Raw genomic sequence first — 27,740 nt, forward strand, 5'->3', positions numbered from 1 at the left:
TTGCACGTCGTTAATGACGACGTGCAATTACTGATACGCGATTAATCGAATCACAGTGAATAATAGGACAACATGCAATTATATACATTACGGTGATTACACCCATTACGGTGATTACATACATTACGGTGATTACACTCATTACGGTGAATACATACATATTACGGTGATTACACTCATTACGGTGATTATACTCCCATTATATATACACCCATTATGGTGATTCATGACTTACGTACTGCATTGTCTTAGTGCTTTCACTTTCTAGATACACTTTACATGCATGAGCCCACTACAGGTATTTAATGTGTTGTCTTATGTTATTCCATAGATACTATAAATTACCGTATAGCGCGAAATTTTCGAGGCACTTATATTTCGTGGATTGGCCTCTAAAAGCATTTCGTTGCACAATGTTCGTGGAATGACTGCTTACCGGAAGCCACGCCTTTAAATCTTTGCACGTTATAGCAGATAAAAGATAAATTTTTATGGACTTAATTTTCGTGTAGGATTGCTAACCCATGAAATTTGCGAAAATTAAGCCCCTCGAAAATTTCGCGCTATACGGTACTTAATGTGGTGGGTAATTTTCGGGGAGCAAAACATTTGTGGTTGAGCAGTATTTAGTTAATTCGTAGATAACAATTTTGTGGTTGCGTCGTTCAGGTAAGATAAGGTTCGTTCAACCACGAAAATCACAAATATTTTGCCCCCCGAAAATCACCGCTATATACGGTAGTATCTATGGTTATTCAATGCCTGCGATTGCAGAATTAATTTTATTGATTTTATAATTATAATACATAAAAATTATACATAAACATTCACTCGGACTCACAAAATTGAGCATTTCAGAATCAATGCAAAATTGAGAAAAATATGTGGATAAAAAATAGGTGAGGTGAATATAATTAATCTATAAAAAGAAAAAAATAATATGTCAACGATCAATTAAAATCTGCCAAGGCTTATGCACAAAGAGCTAATGAACGTGCAGCTAGCCTTGTCCACAGGCCAATAATCGAGCAGACGGACAATCCGCCTGGGTACAAGGCTACATTAACACAAAAATTTGAGTTTTCGACAATAATATTAATTATCAAGGTTTCTTTTCTCTTACTTGCTTGGCATATTTTTCAGCAAACTCATAAAAGTGTTCTTTTGAATGGAATGTAAGCTGCTTGTTAAGTCCATCAGGTTGTAAGGTACGATGAACAGCGATATGCCACACTTCTTCAGAGTAGATTAAGCCAGGATCCGAAACTGTGAACAGACGAATCATCCAACCTTTTGCATCAGGGAGGTTGTACTTGAGCTCAAATTCAAGGGGAGATAATTTTTTGTGAGGTTTCTCATACAGCTGATGGAACATCTGCACTATATCGTAAAAAGCAATTTTTGACTTGGCAGTGTAGCATTTGCAAGCATGATCCATGTGATTAAAGTGATAAATCCCAGCTGAATTGGCAAATGCAGCTAAATTGGCATTCCCCATCTTCTTACAGAGCACTGTCTCCAAGGTAGGACTAAACCAGCCACTTTTCCGGGTAAACTCCAATTGTGAGCTGTACTTGGCGGGTGGAACTGGTTCAGCTGATTTAGGCATTGGCAGGGCCTATAAACAACAATTACTATTTGTAAAGGAGAGACAAAAACATTTCCTACAATTATGATAAATATACGCAAACTATATATGTACCTCTGGCGGTAGTGGTGCAGGTGGTCTGCTATCAATGTCAGTATAGGTGGGAGAATCTGACAAGTGGCAGGTTGAAGATGAGCCGTGGGTACAGAGAATAGTTGGTTTATGTGGTGGTTTAAGTTTTTTCTTAGGACCAGGTGGCTTTGATCTAAAGAATGAGTTCTCATAATGTTATGGAAGGGTATAGCCTAAATCCATAACCTATAAAACCGTCTGGTTTGCATGTACCCCGGCCACATACACGTACTCTCAATGAAACTTGTACAATAAGAATTTACCTTATTCGGTAATTAACCCCTCGTATTTACTGGGACAAATTCAACCATCTTGGAAAGAAAAATTATTGTACCTTGTTTGGGTTAGGGTTCGTACTGATTTTACGGGAGCTGGAGGACTTTTCGTTCTAGGTGGTCGTGGAGGGGGTGCGACTTCACGTACATCTTTTGGGGGAACCGGCATGGAGTGATGGGAACGTTGCTTCCTCTGTTCATGGTTTGGTTTCTTTTGCTCGCATACAGGCTGATACAACAAATAAAAATATTATACAGGCATCGGGGAAAGGCAAGCATGGAAAGTGGTGAATGACAAATATTCTGGGAATATAATACATATATTAATGTTTACCATTCACCAACAGAGACGTTTTTATGTTACATCCCTAAATCAAACAATGCATGTGCTCTGATAAACAAATAGGACCAGTAATCTACATAATTATCGTTCAGTGTTACAATCAAAGAGTAATTGTGTGGTTTAATATAATAAATCTAGTCACAGATACGTAGCTGTGTAAGTGTGAGGTGCATGTACGTATTCCCTGACTGCGACAAGTAAGTGATTGGAATAATTAAACCACGTTACAGGCCCGAATTTTAACCCACACGTAGAAAAAGTTTGGCCAGGAACGAGGTTAGTTTGGAATCAGCTAAGCCTCTTTAATATCGCAAACTCGTGAACACCATAGAGCTATATGAGTTATACTCATCCATAAATTATAATTAAACGAGTACTCCAGTGCTTTAATATTACTAAATATCTGGACAATACCTTGAAAAGTTGAGTTACATTCATAAACGACAAGTAAGACTTAGAGTGCTGCAGTTAGATAGCTTTGAGTAGCTACATGTAGTTTTAGATAGCTAACTGTTCTATTAAACCATAGATAGAGTAGGAGGGGGATTGGAACGGAAGTGATTCACGTGATGTTTTACAATGAAGTCTACGTAGTGGCTCTGGGACCATCCATGTATCTCTTCATAACTCCGCAAAAGCCCAGGAAACTTATTGTGTCCAATGCATACATATCAGAGCTACCCCATTACTGAATCACATGCCCCCTGATAGTAGGTATCAATTGGAAACGAAGAAAATATGACCTTGATTGCCGTGAAGTAGCTAGAGGTACACAGAGCGCTTTTTCATGCTTGCGCGTGTTCCTATAGTACCTTTGATATAGCTAAGGCTGTGTAACTAAATAGTGTCCTGTGTCCCAAATGGCCTCAGCATGAGATGAAAGTTGATGTTTAGCAGCAGAACTGCTCGTGGACTTCTTACAGAGAGCAAAACAATTCTCTTGAATTATTTGATCATATGTTTAGCCCTCGTGTTAGAAAGTAAGCCTCGATTAAAACCACGGAGATACGCGGATGGTACTTCCGTTTCCAATCCCTCTCTACTCTATCTATGATTAAACTTAACTATAGCTCGCACGCAGCTGCTTGCTTGTTCTAATTATTCCGGACACTTTGCAAGCTCTATAAAAGTCTTATACCCAGACAATTTCTAGTTTACTTTGTGTTATTATGTTGACAATGAATGAATTGAATTTCATACAGTCATTATGGGAGAGGAGCCTATAATGTAAACAGAAGTCTATCTGATGGTTTGATGAATGATCTTCAAGGATAGAAGCAACTGCATGTAGATCTACAATGTAGAGGTTTATAAGCATTCTTGTTAATAAATAATTAAAAAAGAGTTGTTAGCATTGTAGTTACTGGCTTACCAGGACTTATGAAAAGAAGAAATGTTGTATATTCCAGCTGTCTCAGGATCTCACACACGTGGGATTGAATGCGCATGCAGAGCTCACTTCCTCATCACTTTGCATAAAAGATTAATAGCCTATAATTATATGTCTGGTGTCTCCTCAAGAGCACAGCTTGCCATATTACCAGAGGAGGTACGACACGCATGCCTCGATTTAGCAATTAGCCACTGAAATAACGTTGAGCGTGGGAGGATAATCGAGGCATAATTCCGCCCACGCTCAACATTATTGCAGAGCTAGAAGAGCAAGGTTTGGGTGATATGCTTCTGTATATTCTTCTTTCTCCATGTACACACATCATTATTGCTCAGTAAAACTTTAATTGATTAAATAATCTCAATTAGAGATGTCTAGACTGTGCCCATACGCCAGCTTTCGTTCACAAAATGCACAGGTCAAAGATCATTATGTCCCACAGTATTACATTAATTACTGCATAGGGAATTGAACACTACCAGCTACTGGAATTGTTTTTAAGGCATAATTATACTTGTACAAGAAGAACTCTTTACCATACCATAAACACAATTCTCCATCTTAAATTAAAAACTCTTTGGCATCTTGCCTGAATTTCCCACCAACTTGAAGCAGTACATCCATCAGTAATTTAATTATGCATGAGAAAGCTTTACACTTTGCAGCATTCCAACAACATGATGTATTATCGGACCATACAGAACACATTAGACCAATTTTCAAAGTAAGGACATTTCTATTGCCTATACATACGTATTACCATTAATTTAGTAGTATCCAATCCAAAAATATTCCCGGCAATTAGTGGATGTAGTCCATACAACTTAGTTGAACACGACACTTGAGTGTCTGGTAAACTTGCTTCTACTTGCGGCTGTTCCCAAATGAAAGATGACAAGCAATTCTACTTGCTTTCATACTAAAAGCAAGGTATATAGACTCTATCTCATAGACATTAATTTTGCTTTAATAATGCAAGCTTAAATATAAACAAAAGCGATTACCCCGTCAAAGTTTTCATGTCAGGTTATGGAGAAAGCACTCTAGTGTATAGTACACACAAATTGTGCACATCTATACACATCTATACACAATAAACATTGAATCAATGAAACAAATTAATAACAGTGGATAATTAACATTGCCACTGCTGTCGCTCAAAACATTACCTTTAGGAAGTTGATGGGTATAACACCTCTTCTTCCCGCACTGTTTTCTCCCAGGTACCAAAACACCACATTGCATGGTTCCAGCACTGTGATAACATCCCCTACACTGAATGGCAGATCATGCGCAGTCTCACCTGTGTAGTGAAAATATTAACCTCTGCAAGTATTTTTAAGCCTTGGTTCTTGCCTGGAAAATCTCTTATTGCCACATATTTGGAGTATGGAGGAACAGGATTGAGATTTTCTTGAGTAATGTGATTGTCGTCTCCCCGCAAATCTTTTGTTGTAGCCTCAGCCATACCATGTATACCGGTATTACCAGAGATAAACCGAGGTTCAGCCAACAAGAAAACTTAGATCTACCTAGTACATAACGTATAGCGTGTAATTTTCGTGAGGCAAAATATTGGTGGTTTTCGTGGTGGTTGGAGGCTGACCGTGTGACATCAGAGTACTATTGGGGAGGCGTGGCTTTACGTATGAAGCCCTAGGTAATTGACCACACCCACATAGTGATCTGATTGGTCACACTGCTCATGTGAACAGTCAGAATTCAAACAGAATTGGATCTTCCCAGACTGTTACTCACCACTGCGCCTTACACAGCACCCGGTACCCGTGTTGTCAAGCACTGCTTTCCTAAACTGTGTCTGTTTGGTGAGTGTGGCTTAAGAAGTTGATTTAAGTCATTTAAAGCTTGTTTGTTGGACTCAATTGAGTTAAATAACGGTCACCCTTCTTTTCGTTGAACAGTCATCGGAACAAAAATGTCTTCCAAGCTCAATGCTGCCACAATTTTGGACCTGAAATGGGCTTTTGATGAGTCTAAGAACAAGAAGTACAAAAAAGGAAAATTTTTAGGAAAGGTCAGTGAATGAATTGTGATGCGTGGCGTGTACAGATCATGTAGATGACACCCCAAATATGTAATTTCAATTTTCTTTTGGCGCATAGAAAATTATGTAAGGCTTAGATGTCACTTCAGTGTGGTTGCCACAATAAAAAAATGAGTGCTGCTATTTTTATGTATTTGTCATTTTCCGTGAAATATATAATTATTTGTATTCTCAGGGTGGATTTGCTCACTGCTATGAACTCATTGACGTTGACACAAATACTATATATGCTGGAAAAATTGTTCCCAAAACCATGCTAACCAAGCCACACCAACGGGAGAAGGTTAGCAGTCGAGCTAGCAAACTGTTATGTTAAGAAACTTCCCCTTACAGATGACCATGGAGATTGAGATTCACCGCACACTCTCTCACTCCAATATCGTTGGCTTCCATGGCTTTTTCGAGGATCAGAACCACGTGTACATCCTGCTAGAGTTGTGCAGGCGTCGCTCATTAATGGAGCTCCACAAAAGAAGAAAAGCCGTTACAGAGCCTGAAGCACGCTTCTATCTCAAGCAGATACTACTGGCTGTTAAGCACCTCCATGAGCAAAAGGTAGACACGGAGACTATCACATTTTGTTTATTATAAATGTAATTGCAGGTCATTCATCGTGATCTCAAACTTGGCAATCTGTTTCTCAATGACGATCTTGAAGTCAAGGTTGGTGATTTTGGTTTGGCAACCAAAGTGGAGATTGAAGGAGAGCGAAAACGGTAATACATTTTTCTCATACAATAGGGTGTAATAATGACACTGGAATACATTTTTTTATAGTACACTGTGTGGAACCCCTAACTACATTGCTCCCGAAGTCCTTGGGAAGAAAGGTCATAGCTACGAAGTGGACATCTGGTCTATTGGTTGCATAGTGTAAGTGCATGGTGTGTCATATAATTATTATGCACAAGCGAGGTACAGTGCGGTAGTGTGTTACCAGACGTTCCCTCAGGACAAGTCTGCTCGCGAGACTATGTCTGTGTGTGTAGACTGCTACAGGATCAATGAAGTGCAAGTAAAGAGTTTCTATAGGCTTCTAGTCATGTTTTCTTGGATTTTAATACGTGGGTTTGCAAAATAATGCTTGGTTCTCGAGTTAGGCCTAGTTTTGCTTACTTGGAATGCCATTGCAGCCTTTTCAGAAGAGTGCGTAGCAAACCTTATTCACCAAGTGTTGCTACTCTACTTAGTGGTTAGTTCTGCACTAGAACGCTAGCTATTGGTAGCTGCAAGAGTGAGAAGAGGGCTGCAAGGCTCTGCTGATGCAGCCATTAATAACTTTTGGCAGATCGTTTTTAACAACAATCATGGTCAATCGTTACCCACTATTTGAGTTTTCCTGGATTCTGCCCATGCAGCAAAATTAATTACCGTATATCTTCTAATTTATCGGACACTTCTAATTACCCGGACACTCTTTTGGGCAATTTTCCTTGTTCTAATACAACGGACACTCCAATACTTTAATATTACATTTGTTCTAAATATCTGGACAATACCTTGAAAAGTTGAGTTACCATTCATAGAAGGCAAGTAAGACTTAGAGTGCTACAGTTAGATAGCTTTGAGTAGCTAGTTTTAGATAGCTAGTGCAACTATTCAGTCGCACACTGTTCTATTAAACTTAGCTAGCTCGCATGCAGCTGCTTGCTTGTTCTAATTATTCCGGACACTTCGCATGCTCTATAAAAGTCTGTTCCAATTATACCCGGACAATATCCAAAATAATTATTTTTTGCTGTCCGATAAATTAGAAGATATACGGTAATGCAAAAATGTACATCGTGATAATTATAATGTGTATAAAAATAGTAGCTTTATGTTATGTAGCTTTGGCACCTCCACCGAGGCATCAGCACCCGCGATGCTTTCATTATGTCATGTAGATACATTTGAAGGGTTATGTACTAAGTGGTATTAAGAGTAGATAAAAGAAGAGAAGAATGTCAAACTACTAAACAAAAACTGCACAATATCCTATCAATTGCATGAGCAACTCTCAATTGACATTTGCGCATCCATTATGCAACGCAACCAAATTTCTTAACTGAGTAAAGAGTGCAAGTGTGATTAAAGAACGTCCCATCAGTGAGCAGCTCTGAACGCGAACGGCTTGCTAAAATTATCAATTACCGCATCCCGGAGACATCACAGTTAACATTTACTAGCGGTAATTGAAAATGACTAATTTTACGGTACTTGTTTTGTGTAGTGCTGTTAGTAGTTCAACACGCCTCTCTTCTTGTATACTCTTGGTGGTTATAGTTGTGTACTTTTTATGCTCCTCTACTTTTACAGATACACTCTGCTTGTTGGAAAGCCTCCATTTGAGACTGAGAGTCTAAAAGATACCTACCAACGGATAAAGCGTAATGAGTATCATATTCCATCTCACATCAATCCCGAAGCTAGGTCACTCATAAAACGCCTTCTACGTTCTGATCCCTCATCAAGACCAACTGCTGGGGATATTTTGCGTGACCCTTTCCTCACCGCTGGCTTCATTCCTGCCAAACTACCCCCGAGGTACATGTATATCGTCAACACTTTCATGTATTCCCCGTTTGACAAAATGTTTGTTGGCAGTGCAGTTTTCATTAATTGTGATGTTTTTTCTTTCAACAGTTCTTTGACTACTGCGCCTCACTTTAAGAATGCTCATCTCCCACCAAGCAGCGCCAGGCATCCACTTGCTCAAGTCAACTCCCTTGTGACTGAAACCAATGTGGCAGCTCGAAAAGTTGCAGCAACTCCTGTTCTTGCGGACGGTGAGTATGAGGTGATAGTGTTCTACTACAATTGTATCTAGTACCTTAAGATTCGGATTAACTCGCGTTTGTATCACATCCTCTTGTGCAAATTACATGTAATGAATGTAAAATACACACAGACCCAGCTGACTGGCATCTTCACAGTCTGTTAACACAGCTGATCAACTGTGTTGGCACCAACCCATCTGAAAAAAATCCGACTGACTATGGTATGTTTTATGGAACATACATAACATGTAATTGATATGGTGTGTACTTACACAAACCAGGTGAGTCCGAAGATCCTGCCTCCATGCCCATATTTTGGGTGAGCAAGTGGGTTGATTACAGTGACAAGTATGGACTTGGCTACCAGCTGTGTGATACTAGTGTTGGTGTCCTCTTTAATGACTCTACTAGGCTGCTGCTAGGCTCTGATGAGGCGTAAGTATCTAGACCAAGTTGCTGCCCATTGGCGGAATTATTACACCCATTTTAGGTCTGTCCAATACATCAACAAAGATTTGGCTGAAGAATTCTACACGATTTCAGCCTATTCTGAATCCCTTTACAAGAAGGTATTACTGTAATTATACATGGTATGTGGCTATAATATGTGTGTTGTTTTAGGTCACTTTGTTGAAATACTTTCGCTCATACATGAGTGAGCACTTGCTGAAGGCTGGAGGCAGTGCTGGAGAAAGGCCCGTTGAAGAGGGGGTGAGACTACCTCACCTCAGGACCTGGTTCAGGACAAGGTCTGCCATAGTGTTGCACCTCTCAAATGGGATCATGCAAGTTAGTTCAAACATAGAGAAAGTAGAAGAGGGATTGGAAACAAAAGTACCATCCGTGTATCTTCGTGGTTTTAATCGAGGCCCTGGAAGGCTAACACAAGGGCCAACATGAGTAATTCTCATGAATTGTTTAGCCGTCTGTAAAAAGTCCAAGAGCAGTTCTGTTGCTAAACATCACATACTTGATGATATTTATGCCTCGGTGCGCATGCACAAGCGAGGTATACGGCAGTGTGTTTTTGTGTCTGTCTGTGTGTGTAGACCGCTACAGCTGCTCAAGGATCAATGAAATGCAAGTAAGAGCTTCTATAGGCTTCTAGCCATGTTTTCTTGGATTTTAATTTGTGGATTTGCAAAATAATGCTTCGTTCTCGAGTTATGCCAAGTTTTGCTTGCTTAGAATGCTATTGCAGCCTTTTCAGAAGAGTGCATAAGTTTTTGTTCACTGAGTATTGTTACTGTACGTAGTAGTTAGCTTTGTACTAGAACGCTAGCTATTGGTAGCTGCAAGAGTGAGAAGAGAGCTGCAAACGCTCTGCTGATGCAGCCATTAATTTTAGTTGAACTTTTGGCATCGATCGTCAACAATCATGGTCGATGGATGACCCACTCTTCGAGTTTCCCTGTGACTAGATTGCCTGCATGCAGCAAACAAAACGTTCATTTTATGTTATGTAGCTTGCACCTCCACCTAGGCATCAGCACTCGCGGTGCTTTCATTGGCACAGCACTACTTAGTTATACAGCCTTGAGTTGACAGCCTTAGCTATATCATAGGTAATAATTACAGGAACACGAGCATGAAAAGGCACTCTGTGTACCTCTAGCTACTTCACAGCAATCAATATTATTATGACCCAACTGTATTGTGCAATTTTGTTTTATTGCAGATCAACTTTTTCCAAGATCACACTAAGATTATCATATGTCCATTGATGTCAGCAGTGAGCTACATTGACGAAAGCAAGAATTTCCACACTTACAAGCTGTCTATGATTGAGAAATATGGATGTTCAAAGGATATCTGCAATAGGTTGAAGTATGCCAAAACAATGTGTGAAAGGCTGATAACCAAGCTCGATTCTACACCCTGTGACAAAGCCACACCCTCTGTGAGGACACCGTCACTCGCTCCTGTTGTTTCTTAACTCTTTCAATAATTATCATATTAAGTATTTGATTTTAACAGTACACAGTACAGGACATGCACACTGTAGGTCTCTTTATGTGCACTTTCTATACCTTGTACTTCTGTAGCTAGCTAGATCCTTTATATAGGTCATAATGTGTAATTTTGTCACACCAATGTTCTAATTAAACGTAAGACTGTTACGGTATGTGTCTAAATTAATTGAAAAATGGCGAGGGTGAGTCCAGTCTTGTTTGTTTGGAGAGAGCTCTAAGTTACTGTCTATGGTTTAACTTTAAAGCTTAGTGTGTACATTGTCGTTCAGCTCAACGGTAAGGATCTGACGATATATATACGTAGCAGTAAGTAACGCAATGATCAGGTACATTTTGCAGTGCTTGAATATTGCTCATGGACTCTGACCTTTCTCAGTGGATAAAGAATCATAATCAGAAAGTTTACAACCAAAGAGATATGGATCAGTTACAAAAACCAATATGGATGTCTGAAGCGTAAGTACTGTACTTTAGCCATGTCCTCTGTTGGGCCTATTCCTGTGTGTGTAGTACACCCCATTACAATGTTTATAATAAGGCAGTGAGCTTCTTTGAAACTTATAATTATAGAATCAAGCCACACATTGCTGTGTAAACTGTGAATCCCTTCCACTTAGTTTCAAGTTAGTCAGCTTTGTACATGTATACACAATGTATTGTGTAACATAATGCAGAGAGGATTCAAATTAGGGGAGCTTTGTATACACATGTAATGCAGGTGTGCCCTTATTTGCATACTGTTGGCAACTCACATATAAAGTTACTCTTGTGCAATGAGCACTTAAAAGAATTCCAAACATTCTTAGTAGTGTGATGTTTATAACCATATCAGTATTAAGGCTTGCCATAATACTTAGGTGCCCAGCACAAAACATGAATACTGTGTGGGTATCAGTGTACACTCTCATGTGTATAAGCTGTGTGTTTTATATTTTGTTGTTGTGTTGAAGTGTTTACATTGGCTAATCATAGTAACTGCACCTGTTACGTATGTCGCTCCACTTTCAGTATACATGTAGAAGCTGGATTTTGTTTTTAGGTTACTGTTCAAACTGCCAACTTTACCATAATATTACAGTATTATAGTGTGGTGAGCTCATTTTAACTGCACCAGACCACTTTGTGCAAATGGCACTATATGTAATAAACGAAAAGTAAACATAAAAAGCAAATGATCTCAGAGCTGTACTATTCATTAATTGATATTGAACCCTCTATTGAGAGTGTTAATACATACCCCTAGTAGTGGTGTGTTACGGTAGGTCAATAACATAGTGCTCTGTCATTGGCTTGGCAAAGTCCCAAGAACCTTGTTAGTTTTCAACTAGTTTTACTGTGTGTATGTGTATGACACACAAACATAATATTATATGTACAGTGTTCACGTAAAGTGTACTTTAATAGTCTCCACGTAGTATTTGACAAGCAGTATCGGGTCCATTTTTTTGTAGCCTCATTAAAATGTGCCATTATCCCATTATAATTACTCTACTGTAGGTGGTACCACGGTGCTGTTGACCGAGCCAGCACGGAGTCATTGTTAGCAGGCAGAAGGCCAGGGCTGTTCTTAGTGCGAGACAGTAGCTCCTGCCCCGGAGACTATGTCTTGTCTGTCAGGTAAACTGTTCTTATACTCATCAGTCAAAACACTGTGCTTAGCCATTGGCTTCAGACCAAGTGATGAGTGTGCGTCAATGACAGTGACCTTGTTTTGCAAGTGTACATGTAGTTGTAACTTAGGAATGTCGCCTGAATGATCACTGCTCTATAGCTTGTAGTGATTCATCTCAACCATGTTAACCACATTTGATGATATTGCTTTTTTCAGTGAGAATAGTAAAGTCAGTCACTACATCATCTCACGAAGAGGAGGGATGTATTTGATAGGGGATCAGTCATTTGAGGAGCTCCCTGAAGTTATTGAATTCTATAAGAAGCATTTCCTAGATACAACAACACTTACAGAATGTGTAAGTTTGCACTAATCACTACGTTTTGTTGGCAAGCTTTGTGTTCATGTGATTGAGTTTTATGATTGTTCAGGCTCCCAATCCTCGTCCTATGCAAACCACGGCTGGCCAAGCAGTTACTGAACAAATTGATTCAAGAGATGCTCAACTCCCACCACCTGTCCCAGTCATTGGCAGATTACTAGCCAAGGGAAAGTTTGACTTTAAGTCGGTGAGTTACTCTAGTAACAGATATTTGAGCAGTGGTTGAAACTTCCCTGTATACCTTGGACTCATATCTGTTACAATGTCCAATCGTGTTTAATCACAATTGTGACGCTTATTATACTAGTGTTATATGCTGTACATCTGTTCAATACTGAAGCAATCTGTCCAATACTAGGTTCATTTATTTCTTATACAGGATGACCCAGAAGACCTTAGTTTCAAGAAGGGAGACATCTTGACAGTGCTCAGGAAAGACGAGGATGAGTGGTGGTTTGCACAACATGAAAATGGAAGGCAGGGATCTATTCCTGTTCCATATATTCAAATTGTGAGTGATAGTGAAAAATCCCCAAGTCAGTTGGTTTGTAGGCAGTTCAGTACAGTTGAGCCTCGATTATCCAAACCCCGATCATCCGAATTCTTGATAATCCGGGTGAAAAATTCGACCAAATTATAGCAAAACACGTATCGCGCATTAAGTGTCCCCGTGGTTAAAAGCTTTTTGCGTTGCTGATTTAGCAGAACTGTATAGCTTGCTACCTTTGTTCTGTCCACTGATGCATTATGTCCAAGACTAGTACATTTGTAAGAGCTCTCTGGACATCGTTTGCTGATTTTGCATGCTTGAATTATTGATGGACGTGGCTCATTTAGAGTCATTCTGGTATCCAAATACTTCAGCCATCCAGATGAGGTAGGGACACCAGGTGTTCAGATAATGGAGGCTCAACTGTATGCCACAAACTTTGTGACGCAACCTTACATACAATTATAAATAGTGAATTGAATAGAGGTGTATACACCATACATTGGACACCATACATTGGAACGTAGTGTTGGTGTGCACGTCATGCCCGAGGTGGACTGTTGCTTGTAACCGCACATTAATTTTTATACATGTATGTCATTTAGTACTGATCGCTTGAATGAGACTATTATGGGTGTATGTCTGTCTGTACCTGTACCGTATAATTACATGCACGTTCTTCTGTGCTGTTAGTTGTACACACATATATAAATTGTGTGTACAAGACATTCTATTCATTTAATGTTGTTACCTAGCGACAAGCTTTTGATGCGAAGGTTAGTGGTGTCAGTGAGGTGATGGAAATGGTCCAGGTGGTAACTAATTGTTAGAACTGCAGCAGCTTTCAGAACCTACATGTAGTTATATGGGTGTGACCAATACTGCATGGGCGTGGCTACCACTAAGGATTAAGATTACGGTTGATGTCAATACATGTATACTTGCTGCATGCTGTCTTTTTTTGTTGCGTGCTATAATGGAGTACATACTTTTGGTGTGCTACAGGTGGAGGACAATTCCCAACCCTTCCTAGCTAGAGCCATTATGGACAGAGAGTGTCCTTACGATCAGACTGCTCTCTCGTTCAAAGTAAGCAATTCTATATTCATTTAGAAAGTGTTTTATGCTCAACAAAAGGTACATAATGATATGGCACACCTCAGGTGTACATGTATACATACTGCACATTAATTTTGCTATACACTCGCCTAACACAAATTGGATTTTAGTACCATACAATGTATACTACAATGTATTCTACAATGTTCAACATTCGCAACTTTGCGAGTGCTTATGACATCGCAACAATTGTAGTTGTTTACTCGGAATCTATTCTGTAGCTGTGGGTAATTGTTTCCTCTATGGCGTTGGTCGAGAAGGCTTGCACACTAATCTGAAGCGAGGAGAGGCTCCCATCCACCTCCACAATAGTCGTATGGTCAGGATGTTTTCGTAAACACCAGTTGGAAATACAAACAAAGATTTGCCATAGCCTGTACAGAACCAAGTTCAGACGTCCTGACCATCTCGATCAATGCAATAGGGGGCATAACCCACAGTGTCACTGAACTCAAGTTATTGAGACAAAAATAGATTCCTAGTATTAAGTAGTTTGTGATAATTATACTATAGTTGCGATTACCCATAATGGGTAATTTGAAGCGCATCCACACTATCACTTTTCACGAAGCTAACATAATATTACATAATGCAGTGATCATGGCATTGTGACAGACTGATATGCATATGTACGGCTCTTTTCTTGCCTATTTTCATGCTTTTTAGTAGTGCTTTTCCCCTCCAGTCTTACACAGCTTTCACGTTTTGTGGTTGTTACTGTACAGTGATAACAGACACCATTGGGAAACAAGGTTTTGGCCGGTTTTGGCCGTTACAGAGAGGTGTCCATGGTTGATTGTCACACACGTTTATGCTTTTTGAGTCAATTTCTGCTTCTAGCGAACCTTGGGACTATACTGAAATGTCTTTCAATCTCTTTGAAAGTACTGCAGAGGCTAGATTGCATAGATTGTGCACAAGGCTGGTCACTAAACAGAATAGCAATGACACACTATGCCCCCTCCTGTACCTACCCTCTGGGCGGCTCTACTGCTTACCCCCCCCCCCCCCCCCCATATTTTTCAAATCCTGCTTATTATTGTTGTCTGCGGGAAACACTGAATGTGGCAGGAGTTATTTTACTGTTCAAGCCTTTGTAGTGCGAGGGGGGGGGGCCAGAGCTTTCGACTGCTACATCACAGATTGCCATTTTTCAGAGGTGATTGTTGGAGGGGTGCCAGTGTATACATTTGATACTGGTGTACATGCACATAATTATTTATACAACTGTGTGTGTGTTGTATGGCTTCTCATGCATGGTTGTGTGTGTGAAGCTGTGTGTTTTTTTTGGACTATAATTATTACGTATTTCATTGCGCCTATTAGTATAAGAATGACACCCACGTACCTTTTGAGCTCATATTTGTCCAGTTGTATTATCTACTGTTTAGTCCTCTGATAGATAAGCCAGTACTGTATATAGCCATAGATTGAAGAGTTAGAGGGATAGGAAACGGTTTGTATCTCGAGTAACATCCGCGCTACGGTTCAGTTTAATCGAGGCCATCACAACAATATCTATTTCTACACTCAGTGCATAATAAACTACAAGTAACTGTGCTTAGTCCGTGCAACTCACTTATATTTCAAGGTCTATAACTATTGTAGTAGTCATAGCCAGCACGCTTACACGTTACATGTTCCAATAGCTCTAAAACAGCCTTGGGAACATATAACTTTATTGGAAAGTCTCTTTTTACTGGGTGTGGTCAGTCATTAGCAAGTACTACACGTGGCTCATGGACTAGGCGTGTTTTAAGTTGCTGAAAGAGATTATGTCTCGAGGAAACACAGCTTTGAGAGTTACCCGGCAAAAGTGTGCTTAATAGCCTCGTTCATAGGGTGTAGCGCGGATAATTTTCGAGGCTCCACTGCAGATTCAATGTAAAATCATCACGTGCACCACTCCGTTTCCTATCCCTCTCTCTTCAATCTATGATATAGCGGATGATTTTTGAAGGACACAAATTCCAAGCATGAAAAATAGCACAAATTAATGATCACAGATAGGGTTCACACATTGGTGCTAGCTATATTGTACAGTGTTAGAAATAATTTTTATTGACTGTATCGTCATTTGGGCCTGGTCATACTAACTGGACACATGGAGGAACACATGCAGGAATACATGGTCATTGTAATTAAACCATCCGGTCAATGACCGATGGCAGTGAGTAATTTCTAACACTGCATGTATAAGACTGGAAGTTTGCTTGTGCAATGGTTTTCCAGCATCTTGTGAAACATAAAAATTAAATGTGCCTGCAACAAGCCAATTTGTGGGTGTGTTTAATATATCAAAGGTGGAGCTGCAGCTCTCCTTGACAAGACTATACATGTACATGCAATTCAAAATTCACGTAAGTGTGCACATTCACCAATTTTGTTCCTAATTTACAGAGTGGTGAACTAATTATGGTTACAAAACAAAATGAAAATGGAGTGTGGGAAGGAGAACTGAATGGGAGAAGAGGACATTTTCCTTTCAAGTTAGTCGAAGTTGTGGATGCCAATAGTCACTGAAATAGTCTTGAGTTAAGACTAGATGAACACAATATCACGTCTGCCATTTTATGTTTGCTTACTGCCGTACAGTGTATAATATAATTGTGTATCTGCATCTGTACTGATGAGATCATTCTTGTACTTTTTGAATGTCATATGTCAGACCTTTCCTATTATTTAGCTATTTGATCTGATTCCTATTTTGTTGATTCATAATTATGCAATACTAACAGCTATTAAAATGTTTTGCAACCAACAGTGTGCGTGTGTGTGTGTGTGTGTGTCTGCTCAACAACGGTTGTAATGCGAGTACACGCAACTACTAGGCCTCTAAGCACGAGATTTTTGGGGGATTTTGACTCGTGAATCAGAATCATGCGTAGCAACATTTGTTTGTGGAAACCTTCTGCCTTGCACACTAGAGAGCTAGTAGCTACATGAGCTGCAAACGCTTCGCTATACCCAAAGCAGCAGTCACTATGTACTTTGCATTCGTCCCTTTTTTCTCACTGGTAACAAACCTGCTGCGTAGCCTCGCAAGTACGTACTTGATTCGTTAATTGTTTTATGAGTGTAGAGTTCACTTTTTTGCATGTGCATATAATGTACACCTGAGTATACTGTAATATTGTAATTATGCCTCGGTGCGCATGCGCAAGCGAGTTATACGGTAGTCTATTTATGTGTGTGTCTGTGTCTGTGTAGACTGCTAAACATGAATAATTCATGAGAATTGTTTTTGCCGTCTGTAAAAAAAGTCTACAAGCAGTTCTACTGCTAAACATCAACTTCACCTCATTTGTGAGAAAAAAAGTGAATTTTTTCCAACAGTGGTAAAAAACACTGTCTATTAATTCATTCCTTACTTTTACTGCATCTTCATCACCAGCTAGTAAGTATCACCTCCTACTTGCTATGACTTTGATATGGCTACTGTGTCGACTAAGCAGAGTTTCACTAAGAAGTTTACTGTTCCACTTTCTTTGTTTATTAATAATATTGGCAGTACGCATGGTTCAGCCATAGATTGAAGAGTCTAACTCTTCAATCTATGGTTCAGCGGAAGTGACGTTTTCACTAGCAGTCATGTAAGCGTTCCAATCCCTCTTTCTTTACTATCTATGGATCAATAAACTGTGAGTTTCTATAGGCTTCTAGTAACGCAAAATAATGCTTTGTTCTCGAGTTATACCTGCTTTTGCTTCGTTGGAACGCCATTGCAGCCTTTTCAGAAGAGTGCATAGCAAAACTTGTTCACCAAGTGTTGCTACTCTACTTAGTACTTAGCTCTGCACTTATTGGTAGCTGCAAGAGTGAGGAGAGCGGCTGGACCAGCCGTTCGTTATCTGAAAGAACGCCTGGTCTAGTTCCAATGTACAACTCGTCTAGCTGAGTCAGCGTTTTACAGCATCATAATGATATCCATGGCTAATACACCTTGTGCGGCCATTTATCGATCCAAGAAATTCCTAGACCAATTAGACAAGTTGTACATTGGAACTTGACCAGACGTTCTTTCAGACAACGAACGGCTGGTCTCGAGAGGCTACCATTCATTTAGACGGGGATTTTTGACATTGATTGTTTTTAACAACAATCATTACCCATTCTTTGAATTTCTCTGCCTGCTAGCCTCGATTCCAGGCCGCACTCCTTGTTGAGGCCTTGTGAAGGAGGCTATCTGCCTGCATGTAGCAAAATTTATAAAAATATTCAAAACTATTGCTATCATAGCTAGTAGCTTTATGTTATGTAGCTTCGACACCTCCACCGAGGCATCAGCACCCGCGGTGCTTTCATTTTTTTTGTAATTGTTGTTGATCTCTTTATCGGACAATCGTGCTAGATACAAAATATTTAACTTGGTGTATAGAGTCAGCAATCAATATTTGGGCCCATCAATTATTGGATGAAATTGCATGCAAGCAGAAGTGGTCCTCTCACAGACAATGGCCAAGGGCTAAGTACAACTTCCTAAGTGCAAGTCTTACTACCGTATAGCGGGTAATTTTCGTGGGGTAAAAACTCGATGGTTTTCTTCAGTAAAAATTTCATTTAGTTTACATTCATCATTTTCATCCGCTATTAATTGTCAGGTTGCACAGGTTTGAATTCTTGCATACCCCTTTCCTGTTCAATCGCACAATCTGGAACAGTTCCATCACTTTAGTTTGCATCTGAGCCCAACCCACCAAAATTAGCTTGATTTTATCGCCGCCCCCAATGAAGTGGCTATGGCTTAGTAGAGATGGGCGTGGGTCAATGGCTGTGCACAAAGTAACCATCGATTTTATGCCTTGCTGCTGCCTCGATGGAAGTATGTGTGGCCTTTAAAAGCTGCACTCTGGTCAACTAAGCTGCTTAGCTAGTTGGGCGTGGCCTCGACCGTCTCCTGACGGGAGGTCGGGTTGCAAGCCTATCTGGGATTTGTTCTGCAGCATTATGTAACACTGCCATGAATATTCTTCTTCTCAAGTGGGTGTTAACTGACATGATGACGTGATAAACCACAGCATAATGCATGCTGTTTTGCAACTAGATGCAAACGGAAGTGTAACCAAGCACGTGAAAAATACTGCAATCTGATAGGGCGCCACTATAGTGGCGCTAGAACAAATCCCAGATAGGCTTGCAACCCAACCTCCCGTCAGGGAGACGGTCGGGCCATGCCCAACTACTGCTTAGCAAGCATGTAGACTATTGTAGTGCTTGTGTCCACTTGTAAGTGCCTGTGTACACAAATGGCTTGCTGCTTCCTCTTTGAAAATATTATATGGCTGCCAAGATAGTCCAGAGGGTCTACCAATGGATACTACATGCTGTATAGCTGGTTTTAAACTTTCTTTTTTTTAAGTGTCCTAATTGAACAGATCAGCAGAACTTCAAAGGATAATCGCATTCATGATACTATCCAATCTGCCAATATCATGCAACATTCACAAGTTGATAGCACGCTCCCTCCCAGATTGTTGTTGTAAAATTTACAACAATTTGACCAGTAAAGGGATACTATAGCGTACAGTAAAGGTTGACCAATCCATATTGTTGCTTTTGTCATCTTGTACAACTGACATACAACTGACATTCTTATAGGAAATAGTGTGACTTTCCCAGGTCCTTTATTTCGAACTGCTTTGCCACAGCATTCTTCACTTCTTGTAACTGTGCATCAGTCTTTGCAGCAAAGAAATAATCGACACCCATGCATTTACGTACACCAACTCATCCAGTGCCCGTGTAGTATAATAATACACAAAGCAGTATATTTGATTGTGTGAATCCAATTTTTGTGAGATAAGTATTGTGTGCCAGTTCTAACACTGAGGTAATTGCTCCAAACCGTAAAAGCTTGCAAACTAAAATGTTGGTTGAGCCATGCACCACCTGCTCCTCAAGATTGCTGTTGATAAATGTTGCTATTTGGAGTCCCCAAAATAAAATGTTGGTTGAGCCCATGCACCACCTTGCTCCTCAAGATTGCCGTTGAGAAATGTTGCAGCAGAGCCATGCATGCATATCTATTTGATGTACTTTGAGTCCCCAACTGCATGGGCAATGCCAACAATACTCAGGGATTCCTGAATGCAAAATGTTTCATCATAATTTATAGTCACTTACAAACTTTTGAGTAAGTCCCGGTGCAACCAGTCTTGCTTTATAGCCTTCAATTGTATCGTCTGCAGGCAGTTCTCATCCTGTATAATCATACCACTGACCTTTTTTCGTCCTGAGGGTAGCTCCACCAGCTCCTATTGTTGTCTTTGAGAGACCTCTTTTCTGTATGTGTTCATCGCATTTCTCTTGAGATTGCTTCTTTATATATACATGTACAAGGTAGGTTCTTGTGGCTATAATTTTAGTGTCCAGTTTATTTTAGGCTCTGATAAATAATTATGCTGGGAGTAGTTTGAATTTCTTCATTTGGTAAAAATCGTAACATACCGTATAGCCGGTAATTTTCGGGGGACAAACCAATTTATGGTTAAGCAATATTATTTTAGTCACTTCGTGGATAATATTTTTGTGGTTACTGCTTGCACTGCAGGTAAAGGTTGCTTCATTTGTGGATAAATATTTGTGGTCTGAGCTCCACGAAAACCACGAATATTTTGTCCCCCAGAAAATTACCGGCTATACGGTAATACAGTAGACTGTCGTTAATCCGGTCACCCTTAGGACAGTGCAGCTTGGCCGGAATAGCGATCGAGGTGGCTGTATTTCAGAAAATAGCCGCTGCTTAAAAACGACCTTACCTTGAATCATTTTGCGGTTCTTGTCTCGAGGATATGAAGTTCTCTATTTAAGTGTAATCCAACTTTATTTGCCAAACTGTAAAAATTACATCGGAAACCTAGTTTGGGGCAGCTAACATTGGCCAGTATACAGAATATAGCGAGTGGCCGTCCTTCAGAATGAGTTTTGTGCAGTAAACATCTAGCTAGCAATCCGTGCTAAACCAATTAATAGCCGGTATGTCGAGGTGGCTGTACTTCAGAGAGCTGGAATAGCGAGAGTCTACTGTATAGACTTTCGAAATTAGAAACCTATATTATTATAAAGATTGGCACCATGCACTTTGTACACAGGTGTCCCGTTACAGGACGTTTACCACCTCAAAACAGGCCATGTAGAAGCCTGAAAACGCCCTGGAGAACGTGTATCATGCCTGTATCATGCTAGCAATAATCATCATCATGCTTCACCGTAAGTCATACCAAACATGAGAAAGAAGACAATTAAACAATGTGATCATTATTGTCCAGACGCCAAATATTTTCTTGGAAAAATAATTATAATCCCCACCAAATTTTCTAACATGCACTGTATACATGTATATACAAAAATAGCGAAAACGATGGCTTATGCAGTCCTTTCAAAGCTCCCTAAAGATAATTATTATGCTCCCTGATGGTTTAATTAATACCTAAGTCTCAAAATCAGCTGTTTGTTGACCTCGATAACAGATCGATCAAGCCGTTCATGATATCGAGGCAGTACAAGAGCACTGACTTTTGATTGTATCTCTGCTTCTGAGCAAAATCGGCGAAAATAAAAGTTGACCCCCTGCAAAATAAAGTTTTAGACTTACAAACACTAAAAACTAGTAGTCTGACCTTATACCTTATACCGTTACTTCAAGCTTAGTTGTTAGTGCCTGTAAGCTTATTTTGCAGGGGGGGGGGGTAAAATTTTAATTTTGCTCAGAAGCAGAGATACAAGTACAAGTCAGTGCTCTTATACTAGTAGCCTCGAGCGGCTTTTCAACGCACAGCTGGCCTCAAGACTTGTATCTCTGCTTCTGAGCAAAATCAGCTATTAAATTTGACCCCCCCCCCCCCCCCAAAGCCTACAGGCACTAAACAACTTAGTCTAGTCCTCCTAATTAGTGACCTTAATTAATAAGCTAAGGTCAAAATTAATGGTTCCAGCCCCTCCTCTGGGAGCAGGAAGGCGTGGTCTGCAGCTAAACACGTGACGGGGCGCCATGATGATGCCATGCGTGTCCAAAGCCTTTTGGCAACCTGTATACCAGTCAGTGCAGTACCGAGGTGCAGTACAGCGAAGCAGTCAAGCCTCTGTAAAAGTATTATCATATCAGAAAGATGTCTGCTCGTGAAAGGAAATTCTTTGTTGGAGGCAACTGGAAAATGAACGGGGACACAGCCTCAATCAATGGCATCATTGAGTTTATGAAACCAGAAAACTTATCAGATGACTCAGGTGATCCTTCTATACATGTACACAGTGCATATGACAATACCATCTTCTAATTACAGCAACAGCTTCTATAGGCGATTTTGATTTGTGGATTTACAATTAAACTAAAACTTCTTTCTCGAGTTATGGCTAGTTTGACCGTAATTATATAAAAGATCGAGTTAAATGGATTGGCAACGGATCACATGCTGCATATAAAATGCACATACCGAACTTCTGTTTAGTAAGTAGTAAAAAATGCCAGAAGTTTTTAGATTGCTAGGAAATACTGTAGCTAGCTAGAGGTTACAGAACATTCTTTTTCGGATTTCTGTAATTATTATTATAGCTAGAACTGCCTAAATAAGTAGGATACTGTGTGTCATAATGGCCTAAAGTATCAAATAGAAGTTAAACTTCAGCAGCAGGATTCTCACACTGACAGTAAGACTATTATCTGTCTCTTTTTCGTGTCTTTGGCCATTTTTTCCACGTACAGTAGGCGGCCTCGATTAAACCCTGGACGAAACGCGGATAGTTTTTTGAGGCTGATGATGCAACAGTCAAGGCCACTTGGTTTCTTGGCAGCACCTTTCCACTGTACGGCGCTAAGTCTTTCTTCTATCTATGGTTTGACTTACAGTGAAGGCTGTTCCAGCTATTTTCTTTCTGATAGGTCAGTAGCAGCATAAATTGAATAGGGAGAGGGATTGGAAACGGAAGTAGCGTCACGTGACATTTTACATTACATTTGCAGCATGGCACCAGAGAGCCTTTGATGTCAATCCGTGTTACGGTTGCTCAACACGCGGGAAACAATGTTTCATGAATTCTGATCACTACAAGATATTCAGAGCCCCCCTAAAACATCATTCTCATGCCCCCTAATGGTGAGCATCAGTTGGAAAAGAAAAAACACGTTTTTGACTTTTGTGAAGATAGCTAGAGGTACAAAACGTTTTTTGTCACGCTATGAGATCTTTATGTACCTAGAATGCTTCTAATATAGCTAAGACTGTGCAACCTATCGGTGTACTGTGTCCCATATGGTCTCAAGTGTCAGTTTGAAGTGCAAGTTTTAGTACAAATGTAGCGGTACTATCTAGCCTAGATTTTACTTTCAGATCTATACACAGCCTCGATTACACCCCGGTGTAACGCGGATGTAATTCGATAACTTCCGTTTCCAATCCCTCTCCCTATTCAATCTATGGTAGCAGTAGTATAGTAGACTTTCACCGAAGTTAGTGTTAAATGGGCGTGGCCTGTCCATATAGGCTCTTGTCAACTTTTACTTCGTTCAGACGCTTGTCATCCACACTGTTGCAGGCTGTGAGTCTATCCGATGGGCTAGAAACCTTCAATCGAACTTTCTATCTACTTCCTTCCTTCAATCTACTTCCGTTTGTTGTGATGTCATTATTTTACTGAGCATGTACGATGTTATCCAAAGCCCCCCGGTATCGGGGGGATATTAGCGCATGCGCAGACAGTCGATACCAGGCCCACTTCCCTGAGTGAAGTGTGGCCTGGGATCGAGGCTAATACCACCATTGGATTCCTTGTTAAATGCACTGCTATCTTTAATTTTGCTGCAGAGCTGATAAGCTCCAACTAGCACTAGCCTCCTTCACCGGCCTTCATAGAAGTAGAAAAGAAGGCCTGCTTGCGCATGCGCAAAATTATTGGATATTTTTCCCCATAAAATTTCCTATAATACTGGATTCATCAGAGAAAATATCCTAAAAGTCATACACAGAGCTATAATTATATAGCTAGCTAGCTAGCTAGAGACAGAGCTGTGTAAGTTTTGTTGTACAGCTATTTTCTTCTGAGTAGCAGTAGTATAGTAGACTTTCACCAAAGTTAGCTTTCACTCCGTTCAGACGATCATCATCCACACTGTTGCAGGCTGTGAGTCTTTTGTTAACATAGCAGGCTAAGGGTAGCTATCAGAGAATGCTATCCGATGGGCTAGAAACCTTCAATCGAACTTTCTATCTACTTCCTTCAATCCACTTCCGTTCGTTGTGATGTCATAGGGCATATACGATGTTATCCAAAGCCCCTAGATACCGGGGGGATATTGGCGCATGCGCAAGCAGTCGATACCAAGCCCACTTCCCTGAGTGAAGTGCGGGCTGGGATCGAAGCTAAATTAGCATATGCAGAAGTCCCTGGCATAACCACATAAAGCATAAAATAATGAAGCCATAATTTACCACATAAATTCCAGGACCGAACTCAGCGCAAGTAAACTTTACACTTCACTGCCAGAAGCAGCCCTTGTGAACTCTTGACCACAGATTCACCCCCTTTTTTTGACAGGAAAATGCAAAAAATACTTACTAAAACTTCTACATGCTGAAGATCATTCATCAAGCCATCAGATAGACTTTTGAAGCTCCTCTTCTAAATGATTGTGTGGGTTCATTGTCAACATTTGCAAACAACAATAATTATTATAACAGCAAACTACTAATTATAATTATAGTACCTGATACTTTTTGAGCGATGCAAAACATGGCGCAAGGCATTAGCAGCACAGCGCAGCTTGCATCACTCATATTATGCACAATTTATTTGTTATGTACAAGTGGTGCAAAAAGCTAGTCTGGTATCTAGTGCAATCTTTTAGTACGTGGAGTGCAGTTTACCAATTATTTTACAGGAGAGTTATATAGCACTGCTACAATTATGTGCATCAAATAATATGCATGCACATAATATAAAGTAGAGGCAACTGCAAGTGCCGGAAATTTGCAACCGCTGGCTTTTTTTAGTACCTAATGCATTCAGTCTGAGTTGGTTCATAAAATACTTCCTGTGGCGCTGTATAATTACATCAACTACATACGGTACAACAAAGTTTAGGGTAATGAATTGTTAAAGATGTGCTGTTATTTGGCTGTTGAGAAATGGTAGTCTATTTGCTACAAAAAAAGGATGAAAAAGCTGTGTCATCACCTTAGTCAAGTATAAAGATCTACAGTGTACTTTGGCCAATGTCTGAATAATATGTACGTGTCATTTCCCCAGAGGTGGTAGTTTCTCCTCCGACATGCTACCTGCAATACGTGAGACAGAAATTACCAGTGTCCATTGGTGTGGCTGCACAGAATTGCTACAAGGCTGAGAAGGGCGCTTTCACTGGAGAAGTGAGGTATTGACCTGTTTGCCTACAATCTAAACTACATGTCTTAATTGACAATTTGATTTCAAGGATGGCATGCTAGGCAGGTCTCATTAGATAGTGCGCTTCAGTGAACGTACATTGTAGCTGTACCAGGTACGGTTACCCAAGCAATGCAATTTTCTCTTTTTAGCCCATTGATGCTCAAAGATATTGGAGTGAACTGGGTCATTTTGGGTCATTCGGAGAGAAGAAACATTTTCGGAGAGAGCGATGAGGTTTGTTAGAAGACTGTTTTTAGTATGTAGTATGTGTACTGGTAAACACCAGCACCTTTTATCATTAACCGTGACCTTCGATCACTAATTGCCAGCGGACGAAGTAGTCTGTTGGTTTGTTTGTACGTTTGTGTATTCCTGAGTCTACTCACCTGACTCTACTTAGTACATTTAGTACATGTATTTAGCTCTGCACTAGAACGATAACTGCAAAGCTGCACTGTTTAGCAGCCATTAATTATGGACTTCGAACTTTTGAACTTTGGCCATCGTCAATCATTTCTCACTATTTTGCAGTATTCCCAAATTAATGTGCAATATTGTACATTGTGTGTATTAGCAGTAGCCTGAGGCATCAGCACCCGTGGTGCTTTCTTTTGGAACTCAGTAAATATACATGTAACTGTGCCTGTCACCTTTCGGTTCACTTACAGCTGGTTGGGGAGAAGGTTGGATTTGCCCTGTCCAAGGGAATGAGGGTCATTGCTTGTATTGGAGAGCTCCTCTCAGAGAGGGAGGCTGGCAAAACAGAGGCAGTGGTCGCCAGACAACTTAAAGCTATCGCTGGTATGACTCACTCACTCTAGATAAGTGATAGTGGGGACTTATAATATCAATACAATCTTCCTTTGCTCATTGTGAGGACAAAAATCAATGATTAACGTCACTCCCCAGATAATGTGTCTAACTGGAGTGATGTCGTGGTAGCGTATGAGCCTGTGTGGGCCATTGGGACGGGAAAGACGGCCACCCCTGAGCAAGCCCAGGAGGTGCACGCCTCCCTCAGAAAGACTCTCTCCTCCATTTCATCGCAGATAGGTGCACAGACCAGGATCATCTATGGAGGTATGCCTAATATTGGAGTCATGTATATTATTGCAAAAAATTAATGTGCGTATATATACATACGGAGAGTAAAGTGCCTACATACAGTCATGTGCTTTAATTGATATCATTTCCTCTTTTGCTGCTGTGTAGGTTCTGTGAATGCTGGTAACTGCAGAAGCCTTGCTGCCATGTCAGACATTGACGGCTTTCTTGTAGGCGGAGCTTCGCTCAAACCAGACTTTGTCACCATAGTCAACGCTCAAGACTAAGAATTAGAAGATTATTAATGTTTGCTGTCATGTAGAATCTGTGCGAGGGACATGTCAAAGGTTTTGGTCCCCACTCACTTTTAAATGTCAACTTGTCATAATTAAACCGCAGTTGCAAATCTGCTACATTGTACATAGTCATTATTGCTGATGTCACATTATTTGAGGTCAAAGTTTGTTGTTTTGCTGATAATGCTAAAATGCAGCTAGCTAGCTAACCTGAACCTAGCCTCTTGTTTCAGAATTATTATTGTATTCTCATTTGAAACTTCAGTTTACAGCTTTGTGTAGTGTTGTCAATAGTGTAGTGTAGATCTGTCACTTGTCAGAGGCGAGTCCCAAGTAGCCAGAAACTGTTGAGGAGTTCAAAACAACAGGCTGCTATGTAAGTTTTCTCTGGGTACATGTATGTGTAGTGGATTCACACTTGTCTACTGAGTATAGAGATTTATCTAGTTGACGACAACATTGCATTTCTAAATTCCATAATATCTATTAAAGGCTACACTTAACTTTCTAATATAAAATAATTATGAAGCCAAAGGATTGAAAAATTATGTTGGAGACCTGGTGTCACTTATTTAGAGGGTCGCACAATCTAATTGGAGGTAGCTCTACTTGCCTCGATTTCTAGCCGCTTAAAAACGTGTATTTTCCAGTGGGCTAGAATCAATGCTAGAGTGTCGCTATACATTTTACCTCCATTTAGGATGCGACATTAAAAAATAACTGTCACCAGTACGTTGTCACTACTTTTAGAGGTCAGAAATTTACCTAAGCTCGAGAGTGTCACCTTAATTAAGGTCTTCCAATAAATAGAATGTGAGCATAATTGCTAATTTCTATAGTTAAAGAGTGCAATAATTTTATAGGATTAATAGCACAAGTAACAAGCAATG

The 27,740-nt window shown here is 40.1% G+C and overlaps 4 protein-coding genes across 6 annotated transcripts; 3 read left to right on the forward strand and 1 right to left on the reverse strand.

Annotated features, from left to right (window-relative positions):
- Window positions 1-768: 768 nt before the first annotated feature.
- LOC135333575 (uncharacterized) lies at window positions 769-5,355 on the reverse strand. Its single transcript, XM_064528554.1, has 5 exons — window positions 5,088-5,355; window positions 4,901-5,034; window positions 2,055-2,224; window positions 1,703-1,853; window positions 769-1,618 (listed from the first exon to the last, which is right to left on the reverse strand). The coding sequence occupies exons 1-5, from the start codon at window positions 5,197-5,199 to the stop codon at window positions 1,103-1,105; spliced, it is 1,083 nt and encodes a 360-aa protein (XP_064384624.1). The 5' UTR covers window positions 5,200-5,355; the 3' UTR covers window positions 769-1,102.
- Window positions 5,356-5,396: 41 nt separating this feature from the next.
- Window positions 5,397-10,684, forward strand: LOC135333566 (serine/threonine-protein kinase PLK1-like). The gene is made up of 13 exons (XM_064528545.1): window positions 5,397-5,557; window positions 5,654-5,766; window positions 5,972-6,079; window positions 6,130-6,351; window positions 6,400-6,512; window positions 6,574-6,669; window positions 8,095-8,322; window positions 8,422-8,564; window positions 8,687-8,776; window positions 8,837-8,990; window positions 9,046-9,124; window positions 9,177-9,344; window positions 10,234-10,684. The coding sequence occupies exons 2-13, from the start codon at window positions 5,668-5,670 to the stop codon at window positions 10,489-10,491; spliced, it is 1,758 nt and encodes a 585-aa protein (XP_064384615.1). The 5' UTR covers window positions 5,397-5,557; window positions 5,654-5,667; the 3' UTR covers window positions 10,492-10,684.
- Window positions 10,650-16,880, forward strand: LOC135333578 (crk-like protein). 3 transcript variants are annotated; one of them, XM_064528559.1, is made up of 8 exons: window positions 10,650-10,804; window positions 10,868-10,984; window positions 12,026-12,145; window positions 12,357-12,498; window positions 12,572-12,709; window positions 12,902-13,033; window positions 14,018-14,101; window positions 16,532-16,880. In XM_064528559.1, exons 2-8 carry the CDS (start codon window positions 10,884-10,886, stop codon window positions 16,652-16,654), a joined length of 840 nt encoding a protein of 279 aa, XP_064384629.1. In that variant the 5' UTR covers window positions 10,650-10,804; window positions 10,868-10,883; the 3' UTR covers window positions 16,655-16,880. The 3 variants fall into 3 exon arrangements, with proteins under 3 accessions (XP_064384629.1, XP_064384631.1, XP_064384630.1); XM_064528561.1 differs by having other exon boundaries at window positions 10,652-10,710; XM_064528560.1 differs by having other exon boundaries at window positions 10,668-10,804; window positions 10,855-10,984.
- Window positions 16,881-22,112: 5,232 nt separating this feature from the next.
- LOC135333580 (triosephosphate isomerase-like) lies at window positions 22,113-27,034 on the forward strand. Its single transcript, XM_064528563.1, has 6 exons — window positions 22,113-22,357; window positions 25,373-25,496; window positions 25,660-25,744; window positions 26,179-26,311; window positions 26,420-26,590; window positions 26,723-27,034. Exons 1-6 carry the CDS (start codon window positions 22,240-22,242, stop codon window positions 26,839-26,841), a joined length of 750 nt encoding a protein of 249 aa, XP_064384633.1. The 5' UTR covers window positions 22,113-22,239; the 3' UTR covers window positions 26,842-27,034.
- Window positions 27,035-27,740: the final 706 nt, after the last annotated feature.

Source organism: Halichondria panicea, chromosome 3, assembly GCF_963675165.1.
Source record: "Halichondria panicea chromosome 3, odHalPani1.1, whole genome shotgun sequence".
Classification (NCBI taxonomy): domain Eukaryota; kingdom Metazoa; phylum Porifera; class Demospongiae; order Suberitida; family Halichondriidae; genus Halichondria; species Halichondria panicea.